This window comes from Calidris pugnax, unplaced genomic scaffold, assembly GCF_001431845.1.
Source record: "Calidris pugnax isolate Ruff unplaced genomic scaffold, ASM143184v1 scaffold150, whole genome shotgun sequence".
In the NCBI taxonomy this organism is placed as follows: Eukaryota; Metazoa; Chordata; class Aves; order Charadriiformes; family Scolopacidae; genus Calidris; species Calidris pugnax.
Window position 1 is genome coordinate 1,039,071 of NW_015091300.1, and position 12,483 is coordinate 1,051,553.

At 46.0% G+C, this 12,483-nt stretch overlaps 1 protein-coding gene across 1 annotated transcript in view; it reads left to right on the forward strand.

Moving 5' to 3' along the window:
• The window catches only part of MYO5B (myosin VB), a 184,632-nt gene that overhangs the window by 81,944 nt on the left and 90,205 nt on the right, over positions 1 to 12,483 (forward strand). Inside the window, exons 10-12 of the mRNA XM_014960788.1 lie at positions 1,097 to 1,362; positions 6,064 to 6,145; positions 8,674 to 8,814. Coding sequence (XP_014816274.1) covers positions 1,097 to 1,362; positions 6,064 to 6,145; positions 8,674 to 8,814 — 489 coding nt within the window. The remainder of the gene's footprint in view (positions 1 to 1,096; positions 1,363 to 6,063; positions 6,146 to 8,673; positions 8,815 to 12,483) is intronic.

Sequence of the window (12,483 nt, forward strand, 5' to 3'; positions counted from 1 at the left end):
GCCTTAGGGGTGTGTTTTCTCTTCCTGTGTTAGTTCAGGGCGGGGGGAAGAGTGATTATATGGAAAATACTGTCCTGTCAATTATCATTGTATCCCAAACTGGGTGGTTTGTTCCTAATTAAAATATTAAAATGGGTTCTGCACACACTTTCAGTGGTACCCTTGAGATGATGTGATGTGCAATTAGTTGGATGCTGGGGGTAATTTGCTTGATATTTGGCAACACGGATACGTAAAAGTGATCTGCTCCAACGACGTTGAGCTCTGTAACGGAGTTCGTATTGTTTAATTACCTTCAGATCTAATTGCATGGTATTCAATTAATCCTGTTCTGACTTGAATCCATGGGCAAAAAGGTACCGGAGCAAAAAAACACTATAGAGGGCTCTTAAAATGCATTTTTCTCTCCCTCCCCAAACCCATCCAGCTTCTATACAAGCACATATTTAGCTGGAAACAATTTATTTCCTTTAGATACATATTATTACACAGAGGAAAGGAAAATTGATTTCTTATTCTCTAAAATAAGTGCCTGCTGTCTTAGCATAATAGAGACCCATAACTCCCTTGTCTTAGTTTGAGGAGGAAGAAATACGATGCCTTAGAGAAAATGAAGTTCACATTTCACTTTATTGATTATGCAAAGTAGAAGCCCTTCTGGTAATGCACATTTTGCAATTTTTGTTGTTCAAAATGGAGTTAGTTTGTAAAAGGCGTATCCTAAGCTTTAACTTGAGGCTTAATCAAGGTTGCTCTGAAGGAGCTTGACGTTGCAGCTCGAGGAGGAGTAAAGTGGAGAGGGCTCTTTCCTCTTGGTGGTTCACCGTGGAAATGTGCTTTTTAGTTCAAGACCTTGAGGATAGTCAGAGCAGAGGACAACTGTAGGGTGTACCACCATTTAGAGCTCCCTTTCATCCATGGCCATGAAGATTAACGCAACTGGTTGAGTCCTCATCGCTCCTCTATTCCCTCTCAACCACAGAGATACGCAGTATTTCCCTAGATGGGCATGAAATGCCGCTCATTTCTTGTTGAAACTCTTAATTTTGGATTGTCACCGACCTGCTGCCTTTGCTTCTTGTCCCCCCCACCCTAGAGTGAGGACGAGCACTTGAACAACTTCTGCGGTTTGCTGGGCGTGGAGCACAGCCAGATGCAGCACTGGCTTTGCCACCGCAAGCTCATCACCACGGCCGAGACCTACGTGAAGAACATGTCCGTGCAGCAAGTGGTGAACGCCAGGAACGCCCTGGCCAAGCACATCTACGCCCAGCTCTTCAACTGGATCGTGCAGCACATCAACAAGGCCTTGCACACCACCGTCAAGCAGCACTCCTTCATCGGCGTCCTCGATATCTACGGGTAGGCATGCTTTCTGCTTCTGAGGGTGTTTAATTAGTCCTTTCTGATTTGTCTCACCCTTGTGGCCGTGAATGCTTGATTTTGGCTTGTGGCAGGGGATGGGAGTAATAGAAAAGATTGCAGAAGGGTCCTCAGCACAGGAAGGACATGGACCTGTTGGAGCACTACCAGAGGAGGCCATGAAGATGCTCCAAGGGCTGGAGCCCCTCTGCTGTGAGGACAGGCTTCCAGTCCCTCAAGGGGCTCTAGAAAAGCTGGGGAAGGACTCTTGATGAGGGAGGGGAGCCATAGGATGAGGGGGAAGTGTTTCACACTGGAAGAGGGGAGATTGAGATGAGATGTGGGGAAGAACTTCTTTGGTGTGAGGGTGGTGAGAGCCTGGCCCAGGTTGCCCCGAGAAGCTGTGGCTGTCCCATCCCTGGAGGTCTTCAAGGCCAGGTTGGAAGGGGTTTGGAGCAACCTGGTATGGTGGGAGGTGTCCCTGCCCAGGGCAGGGGAGTGGAACTTGCTGGTCTTTAAGATCCTTTCCAACTCTAACCTTTCTAGGTTTCTATGCACCTGTGTGATGGAGCAATTATTTGAAGCCCAAATATTCCACAACTCTGCCCTTTTTTGAACTTGCTTTGCATGAGGAGGGGGTTTCATCACTGCAAGAACTAGTTACAGTGATTTGTCAAGGTTATACTTCATCCGAGGGGTTCAAGGCCAGGTTGGATGGGGTTTGGAGCAACCTGGTCTGGTGGGAGGTGTCCCTTGCCCAGGGCAGGGGTTGGAACTGGATGATCTTTAAGGTTCCTTCCAACCCAAACCATTCTATGATTCTGTGATTATATTCTATCAACTTAGCACTCCCACACTTCACCTCTCAAAATTACCATCACCATAAATGCGCAGCCCCAACTTAGCACTCCTGCACTTCACCTCCCAAAATTACCATCACCATAAATGCGCAGCCCCAGGAGGGATTAATTTGAGAAGATGTATTTTTTCATCTTGAGATGTCATGTTTACAAACTCTCCCAGGCAAAAGAACAAGAATCTATCCGATCTGAATGAACCTGAAGTTCAGAACGAAATCCTGCCCAAGGGGTTCTGGGTCAGCTGCGGAAAGCTTTTATGGTTGTAATACCTACATGGTTACTGGGATCTTAAATCATCAGCTGGGATGGGCACAGTCTGGTTGGGAGACTGTATGAGATGCAAAAGCTGTTTCTCATCAATATTCCTACAAATAGAGATTTTCCCCAGGCTGGAATATAGTAAATAAAGTTTGGAGATGGAGCTTGGTGGGTCGTAGAGGGTCAGAGCAGAAAGCTGGACCGCCCAGGTTACAAAATCAGACTCCTTTTTTTTCAGAAATCTGAATCAGAAGAGACTTGAGGATAACGCTCATGAAAGATTAAGCTGGGCTTGAAAACCTGTTAGTGTGGAAGAAAAACCTGCCTTGGCTGCAGGTCTCCTGTGCCTCACGTCCAGCCTGTGGGACAGTTGATGTTTTTACAGCTCTGGTGTCACCACCAGGGTCTTTTTTTCATTCACTGGGGACCTCCAGGTCCTATGGAATAAGGCAGGTTTGTGGGGGAAGGATGTTCACACTCGTGTGAGAGTCCCATCTTCTTTCAGAAGGGAATATTTCTGTCTAAATACTGAGTAATTAATTAATAATGCAGGGTGCTGTCAGCCGGACTCTGCAGTCCTTGAAAGTGGTTTAGTTCCCCAAACTCAGCTTATTTGGGAGTTTTAACACGTTCTGCCAAATGCTGGAATTATTTTTTTTCCTGAAATAGCTGTGTTTTTCCTTTTCCTCTGGGAGAGGGATTGAGGTCCCAAGGCAAGGAGTCTGCACTCAGCCTCCACCGCGTGTCCCTGACATCCCGAGAGCACCTCTGTCCCCACCCTCCTCCAGGAGGAATGTCCCCAGGGGTGGAATTTCTAGGGAAGGGATCCAAACCCCGGGTGCAGAGGCTGTGGGTCTCCTAATCCTCCAATGCTGGAGCCCACATCCTTAATTCTCCATTAATATTGGGGTGAGAGGGTGCAGGATTCAAAACCTTCCTGTATTTATCCCAGGAATGGATTCCTGTGGCATTCCTGGACTTGGGAATGGCTTGGTTTTCCTCTGTTTGCCATGTGAAGGGAAGTGTGAACATCCAGGTGGCCAGCTGTACGCTGGATTTATTTATGAACTTTAAATATTTTAGTATAAACCCCGGTGCTGCAGAGGATTTAGGAGATCCCAGTCGTACAGCAGAAGAGCCAGGACCTCCTGGCGAGGACACGTGTGGAGCCGGTGCCCAAACTGCTCTGTAAATTAGCAAATCACGCTGGCAGAGGCTTAATTAGTGACTTAGTGAAATCTCCCTTGGAGTTGATATGCTACAGCTGCTTTGCCCTCAGATTGCACTTGCTGAGAGGGTTCATAAATCACATCTGGTGTCTCTGAAGAAGATAAAGAGTCTCCACTCAAATATCTTTTCTTCTTGTACCCCTGTTCTCGTTGTGTTTTTCCACCCAACTCACTGTGACTCTCCATCTCTGTTTTAATTAAATCTTTTCTTGCCCTGTCACTCCAATCATGAACCTGCAGGAGTTGGTGTTTCCAAGGAGGAGACCCTTTAGGTGCAAGAGCTGAAGACCCTGATTTCTTGACGTGGTGGCCACTCAACCAAGACCGAGCACATCAGGAGCTCTTCCAGGACATGTTGATCATTGAAGCTCTGGCCACGTGTTTAATATTAACATTCTTTTGTCCCAGATGCTGGATTTTGCTGAATTAAAGATTGTAAAGCTCAGTTCTGGAGATGAAGAGGGATTGAGGATCCTCTGCTCGGCATGGGCTGCACCAACTTTGGGGCAATACCAGCCTGGAAATATTCTTTTGTCCCAGGCAGAGAAAGAGCTGGTCCTGGCTTTCCTAACATTCTTTTGTCCCAGATGCTGGATTTTGCTGAATTAAAGATTGTAAAGCTCAGTTCTGGAGATGAAGAGGGATTGAGGATCCTCTGCTCGGCATGGGCTGCACCAACTTTGGGGCAATACCAGCCTGGGGACAGGCAGAGAAAGAGCTGGTCCTGGCTTTCCTTGAAAGCTGTGGGGCCAATAAAAGCACAAAAGTGGCTCCTTTTTCCCATTTTTTCATTTTCCTTTTCCTTAGGGCTGAGGCATTTTCAGTGGTGAGGAACATTACCACCTGGCAATACCTGCCTCCCGTGGAAAACAGCCAGGGAGTCCTCAGAAAACACTAGAAATACTGATTTTGTGGAGGAAATGAAAAAAAAAAAAAAGGCTTCATTTATTTAGTGCTTAAAGACTGTTCTGTCAGCTCCTACAGCACCTATTACCCCAGCAATTATTTCGCCGCTCATTTATCATTACGGCAGCTTATTCATTAAGCACAGGGAGCTTTGCCACTTCTTCCCTTAGTTTTAAGCTTTACAGTCATGTGTCAAAGACTTTCTTCTTTTTTTTTTCCCCCTCTCTCCTCCAAATCTGCCATAAAAATAGAAAAATAAATAACATCATTTCCCGTGGTGGCTGAAAAATGTACTTTTTTTTTAAGAGCAAACCTGGGTCCCTCTGCCTGTCCCTGGGCTCCACGTCCTTCAACCCCGACTACCTTGGGGGCTCTGCTGGCTTTCTGCTGCTTGACAGTAGTTTGTGTTATTAAAACTAGATATTTTTTCTTTTCTAATTGTGATTAGGAAGCCAGGTTGGATTTTTTTTTTGCTTTGGAGTTGGCTGGTGGCCTGCAGAGGGGGTATAGTGGTGATGTTTGGGTGAGGGAACCTTTGGTGAAGAGGGCGATCACCAAGACCAACACCAAACTTCCTCTGAGGAATCATAGAATGGTTTGGGTTGGAATCACCAAGACCAACACCAAACTCCCTCTAAGGAATCATAGAATGGTTTGGGTTGGAAGGGACCTTGAAGGTCATCGAGTTCCAACCCCCCTGCCATGGGCAGGGACACCTCCCACCAGTCCAGGTTGCTCAAAGCCCCATCCAACCTGGTCTGGAACGTGTTGGAATTGGAGCTGAAATCACCATTTCACCCTCTGCCTCCCCAGAAATCACTGTGTCTAATTTTTGTGCAATCGGGGATGCAATAATTATGAATTTAACACCTTCTTTTTCTGTGTGTTGGAATCACCATTTCTCCCTTTGCCTTCCCAGAAATCACTGTATCTAATTTTTGTGCTATCGGGGGTGCAATACAGAGGCTATAATTATGAATTTAACACCTTCTTTTTCTGCTGTATGGGCTTACGTTAAAAACACCGCGTTGGGTTTTTAAAGACAGGAGCTACTGTTTCTCCCTCACCTTTGCAGTGAATATATTTGGACTTAATATTTCATAATATTTTATTTTTTTTGTCCTCCCCCCCTGAGAGAAGCTGTTACATTTCTTGGCTCAGGCAGCACTTCTGCCTGATGGGCAGGAAGCTGCGGTCGTACCGAATATCTCACTCATGCGTAGCAGAAGAGACTCTTGAATCCCTTGAGTCATTGCAAGGAAAAGAGAGATGTTTTGGGGAAGGAAAGAAGAAAGTGTAGACCTGGGATAGGAGGAATGCGAAGAGACGGTTGAATAACCGGTGTTTCCTGTCACGCAGATGATGCTGTTGTAAGGCAAAAACCAAAAAAAAAAGGTAAATTTTGAGAAACACCACCGCTTAATGCTGATTTATTCATTGCTTTGCAGGTTTGAAACTTTTGAAGTGAATAGCTTTGAACAGTTTTGTATCAACTACGCCAATGAAAAGCTCCAGCAGCAGTTCAACTCGGTAAGGTCAGCTTGGAAGCCTTCCATGAAACTGAGCAGCAAATGTTTAAAGGCTGGATTATTTTAAGTCTGGCTTCTGCATTCTATGGCCAGGATCAACATAGTCCTGGAGATACCATCTCTCCCCGCGCGATGATTGTGCCTTAGAATTGTGATAAATATTCATATCAAGTTGAAAATGTGGCTTGGTCGATTGATGAGCTTGATACTGGCAGCAGGTTTGCAAATGGTTTATGCAAAGGTTCACTGATGGGTTTGAATAAGGACGTAGTTTGTTGGTTTTCTTCTTCATATTTTCAATCCTAACCCAAAACCTGGATGATGAGTGCTCTGGGGAGGCCCCATCTGGAGCACTGGGTCCAGTTCTGGGCTCCCCAGTTCCAGAAGGACAGGGAACTGCTGGAGAAGGGACAGCAGAGGGCTACAAAGATGATGAGGGGCCTGGAGCATCTCTCTGCTGAGGAAAGGCTGAGGGACTTGGGTCTTTTGAGTCTGGAGAAGAGAAGGCTGAGGGGGGATCTGATCAAGGCCTATAAAGACTTGAAGGGTGGGTGTCAGGAGGATGGGGCCAGGCTTTTTTCAGTGGTGCCCAGGGACAGGACAAGAGGGAACGGGCACAAACTTGACCATAAGAAGTTCCACCTGAACATGAGGAGGAACTTCTTTCGTGTGAGGGTGGCAGAGCCCTGGCCGAGGCTGCCCAGAGAGGTGGTGGAGTCTCCTTCTCTGGAGATGTTCAAAATCCACCTGGACATGTTCCTGTGCAACCTGCTTTGGCAGGGGGTTGGGGGAGATGATCTCCAGAGGTCCCTTCCAACCCCATATCATTCTGTGATTCTGTGGTCTTGTGTGGAGTCCTGGTTTCCATTTCAAGACAAAACATGGATGGAAGCCTCCCCATTAAGTGTGTCCTAAACCTCTGCAACAAAAACTCTGCATTAAATAGCACAATTAGACCCACTCCATGTTTTTCACTTGGCCACACCTCACAAAAACCTGGAATTCTTCTATTTTATTAGATCCAACCACTTAACCTGCACTGGAAACGAAACCAGTAAGGGCTCTTCACGTGCTTTTGTTGTAAGGGAGGAAAATATTAGTTTCAAGATACGAGGAGGTGGGGGAAAAATACCTTGTTAAATCTGAGCAGCTCTAAGTACTGGGGAGAAGTTTGGCACTTTGCAACCGTACGATGCGCGTGGACGTGGACGTTTGCGGTGTATCTTACGATCGCCGCTGCTGAAAACGAGAAGGAAATGATGGATTGGGTTTTGCCCTCTTCATATCTGACTTGAGTACGCCTGGCTATCACTTCTGAAGCTTATAAATTCAAACTCAGAGATGACGTGTTTGAAGAGATTTTAAAAAGCTGTCTTTGAAGAGAAAAAGTCCATTTGAAAAGTCATTTTTTTTAATATGCTTAGAGTATCTCAGAAATAGCCAATTTATCTGCTTGGGCAGAGGTCTGAGATATATTATCCATACAGAGTTTTTTTTTTAATATATATCTTTCTTTTTTTTTTTTTAAATCAGAAAGTATAATAGAAGTGTTCCTGAGTCTTAGATGCTGCTGCTGATATCCCTTCTGGATCGGTGGGTGGCTCCCTGTGAAGCTCTGCTCACAGATGGGGACGCCAAGGACAATGGGATGAGGTTTAATAAGGCCAAGTGCCGGGTCCTGCATTTTGGTCACAACAACCCCAGGCAACGCTACAGACTTGGGGCAGAGTGGCTGGAAAGCTGCCCAGAAGAAAAGGACCTGGGGGTGTTGGTGGACAGCAGGCTTAACATGAGCCAGCAGTGTGCCCAGGTGGCCAAGAAGGCCAATGGCATCCTGGCTCGTACCAAGAATAGTGTGGCCAGCAGGAGTAGGGGAGTCATCGTGCCTCTGTACTCGGCACTGGTGAGGCCTCACCTCGAGTGTGGTGGAGTCACCATCCCTGGAGGTATTTAAGAAACGTATAGACATGGCTGTTCAGGGCATGCTCTAGTGCCCAAGGTTATTGGTTTATGGTGAGGTGTTGAGTGTGGGGTTTAGTTGGTGGGTGCAGTGTTTTTGGTGGGCGTTTGGTGTGGTGTGTTTTGTATTTGTTTGGTGTGTGGGGGTTTTTTGGGGGTTTTTTTGGGTTTTTTTTTTGTTTGGTTGGTTTTTTTTGTGGTTGGACTCGATGATCTCAGAGGTCCCTTCCAACCACTAAGATTCTGTGATTCTGTGATTCTGTGATTCTGTGCACGCGCTCGGCCCTGGCTGCGGTCCCAGTTTGGGAACCTGCTGCGGGTCACTGGTTTAACTGGCGGAGCGCGGAAGGAGAGAGAGGAATTTTTCTCAGCCCAGGAGATATGTGTGTCGTTGTCGTTTCAATATATGGCTCCCACCTAAATGTAGTGACAGCTTCAGTCATTTTCTAGTGAAAGTCACTTAAAGCCTAATTTTTTCCCCTCCACTCCCCCATGGTTTCCCAGTGAGTGAACGGGGAAGGGCCTGGTTGGGGTCACCATCCGTAATTCTGCTGTTTTTTCCACTCTCAGCACGTGTTTAAACTGGAACAAGAGGAGTACATGAAGGAGGGAATCCCTTGGACTCTCATAGACTTCTACGATAACCAGCCCTGCATAGACCTCATAGAGGCGAAACTCGGTATCTTGGACCTCCTGGATGAAGAGTGCAAGGTAAAGGCAACCACCTACCTTTTATAAAAGGTTAAAAAACAGACTTTAACCTGTAGTAGCTTGCAAAAGGGTAAACATCTCCTTACACGTGCATTGCTAGGGTAGGCTGGTGGGATTTGTTTGTTTTAGGACCATCAGAACCTCCTTGGCAGATGTTGGGTACCAACCTGGGTACCTGGTCTCACCATGTATTGCCAGAGCTCATGTTTCTGGCCTCGCTCTGGCCTTGCTTGGGACTTCTTTCTTCAGTGAAGGAAACTGCTGGAGAGGGGACAGCAGAGGGCTACAAAGATGAGGAGGGGCCTGGAGCATCTCTCTGCTGAGGAAAGGCTGAGGGACTTGGGGCTTTTGAGTCTGGAGAAGAGCAGACTGAGGGGGGATCTGATCAAGGCCTAGAAATAATTGAAGGGTGGGTGGCAGGAGGATGGGGCCAGGCTTTTTTCAGTGGTGCCCAAGGGACAGGACAAGAGGAAATGGGCACAAACTTGACCATAAGAAGTTCCATCTCAACATGAGGAGGAACTTGTTTCCTGTGAGGGTGGCAGAGCCCTGGCAGAGGCTGCCCAGAGAGGTGGTGGAGTCTCCTTCTTTGGAGACATTCCAACCCCACCTGGATGGGTTCCTGTCCAACCTGCTCTGGGTGGCCCTGCTATGGCAGGGGGTTGGAGTAGATGTTCTCCAGAGGTCCCTTCCAACCCCATATCATTCTGTGATTCTATGTCATCCAGGAGCTGGAGTTCCTCCCTATCTCAAGCCTTATTTTGTCCTGTGTGAAACCTGAGTCCTCTCACAGTAGTTATTTGGGGTAAAGGTGATCACATTTAGTGTGCAGGCTTCAGATGATGGAATTTGTGCTTCAGTGGCACATGGCATAGAGAAAAAACCGTGTCTGGGAGGGTCTTCTGTTTGGTTAACTTTGTGGCATTGAGGGACATCAGCCACATAATGAGGATTTGCCGAAATTGATGTCAGGCTCTGGCTGACTTCTCCCAAATAACAGGTGATAGCACAAGAAGAAATGACCTCAAGAGTCAACAGGGGAGGGTTAGGATGGATATTAGAAAAAATTTCTTCACCAAAAGGGTTATCAAGCCTTGGAAGAGGCTGCCCAGGGAACTGGTAGAGTTACCATCCCTGGGGGAATTTAAAAGCTGGGCTGACATGATGCTGAGGGACATGAGTTAGTGGTGTTTTTTGTCAGTGTTGGGTTGATGGTTGGACTTGATGATCTGAAAGGTCCCTTCCAACCTGACAATTCTGTGATTCTATGGATTTCCACACAAGTTTTGCAAAAGATTGAAATTGCATGTCCCTTCTGCTCCTTTGAGATAGAGAATAAGGAGCCAGGGATGACCTGTAGAAGCATCTACAATTGTGTAGGCTTCTTGTTTAGCCATTCCTTCAGCATTCTTCTGTTGGGGTTTGGAATTGTGTCTTCCCTCAGCTTTTCTGAGTTTTGGGTTTGTGGTTGGTTGGGTTGTGTTTTTTTTCTTTTTTTGTAGTTTGTTATCTTTTATCATCTGTCTCTCTTAACAGCTTAAATTAAATCTTTCTTAAAAGTTGAGTAGAAATACCAGAATGGCAACCCTTTATGAGAATCCATAAGAAAGGTTGGGCTCCTTGGTCACTCCTTGTTCAGTCATGAATGATCAAATATCTCTAGGAAGAAGAAATGTAAGGTGGCAGATCTTGGGAAGTTGATATGCTTGTTTTGAAGATCTTTGGGTTGAAGAGTAGGTGGAAAGTCCAGAGTTTGAGGTATTATCATCTCAACAGGAGAACTCAGTGTTATGCTGTGATGAAAAGGGCTTCTACACTGGGAAGAGCGGGTAAAGGTGATCACATTTAGTGTGCAGGCTTCAGATGATGGAATTTGTGCTTCAGTGGCACATGGCATAGAGAAAAAACCGTGTCTGGGAGGGTCTTCTGTTTGGTTAACTTTGTGGCATTGAGGGACATCAGCCACATAATGAGGATTTGCCGAAGTTGATGTCAGGCTCTGGCTGACTTCTCCCCAATAAGAGGTGATAGACAAGAAGAAACAACCTCAAGAGTCACCGGGGGAGGGTTAGGATGGATATTAGAAAAAATTTCTTCACCAAAAGGGTTATCAGTCCTTGGAAGAGGCTGCTCAGGGAACTGGTGGAGTCACCATTGCTGGGGGCATTTAAATCTGGGCTGACGTGGTCCTGAGGGACATGGTTTAGTAGTGTTTTGTCAGTATTGGGCTGATGGTTGGACTTGATGATCTGAAAGGTTCCTTCCAACCTGGACAATTCTGTGATTCTATGGATTTCCAGACAAGTTTTGGAAAAGATGGAAATTGCATGTCCCTTCTGTTCCTTTGAGATAGAGAAAAAGGAGTCAGGGATGACCTGTAGAAGTGTCTACAATTGTGTAGGCTTCTTGTTTAGCCATTCCTTCAGCATTCTTCTGTTGGGGTTAGGAATTGTCTTCCCTCAGCTTTTCTGAGTTTTGAGTTTGTGGTTGGTTGGGTTGTGTTTTTTTTCTTTTTTTGTAGTTTGTTATCTTTTATCATCTGTCTCTCTTAACAGCTTAAATTAAATCTTTCTTAAAAGTTGAGTAGAAATACCAGAATGGCAACCCTTTATGAGAATCCATAAGAAAGGTTGGGCTCCTTGGTCACTCCTTGTTCAGTCATGAATGATCAAATATCTCTAGGAAGAAGAAATGTAAGGTGGCAGATCTTGGGAAGTTGATATGCTTGTTTTGAAGATCTTTGGGTTGAAGAGTAGGTGGAAAGTCCAGAGTTTGAGGTATTATCATCTCAACAGGAGAACTCAGTGTTATGCTGTGATGAAAAGGGCTTCTACACTGGGAAGAGGAACTGGCATCTCTTCCAGTTCTGGTGTCTGCATAGCGATGATGATGAGGAAATACTGGAGAGAGTGTTATCAGGGCTATAAAACGTTGTGATATGGTGCAGCCTGACTGGTTTTGCTATGGTGTGATCAACGAGTTGTCTTTGGGAAGAGTTTCCATCAAGACTTGGATCTATTCCGTGCCAGAAAATGTCTTACTGATTCTGGAAGGGCTTTGAGGGTCTTTGAACAAGGGCAGGGAAAGGTGGTGGGAGAGCTGAAGTAAGGAATGAGTCCTCACTGTGTTGGCCAAGGTGATGAGAAGGACACAACAAATTCTTGTTGGCTCTGTGGGATCCATGGGTATGGGACAGATCCAGTGGCTTGAGGACAGGAGTGTCATTTTGCATCAGAGAGAAAGATTTTTGGATCCATTATTTAGAAGTCCTGTTGGGATTTAAGGAGATGTAGGACTTGTCTGGAAGCGAGGTGACCTGTCAAGTAGCTGCTCTTCTCCATTTGACAAGGGCTGTCTTTTCAGGCATGACGAGGCTGTCCCAACTTGCACGTCCCACGAGCTCAGCCCTCATCTGGGGGCTTCTCAAGGAGCCAGATCTGGGGCTTTGCCCTTTCCAAATCCAGTCTTGAGAAGACTCCTTAAAAACGAGAACAAATTAAACTTAATTTGATGCCCTTAAAATAGCATCTGAAGCCGGTGCCGGCTCAGAAGGAGGTCAGATGATTTGCTTGATATTCAGCATCATTTCATTTCCTCTCTGTGCTATTAAGCCTGTTAAATTCTTCAGGCTTCAACCAGCTCCTGGGTGTTTTGAGGACCATGAGGAAA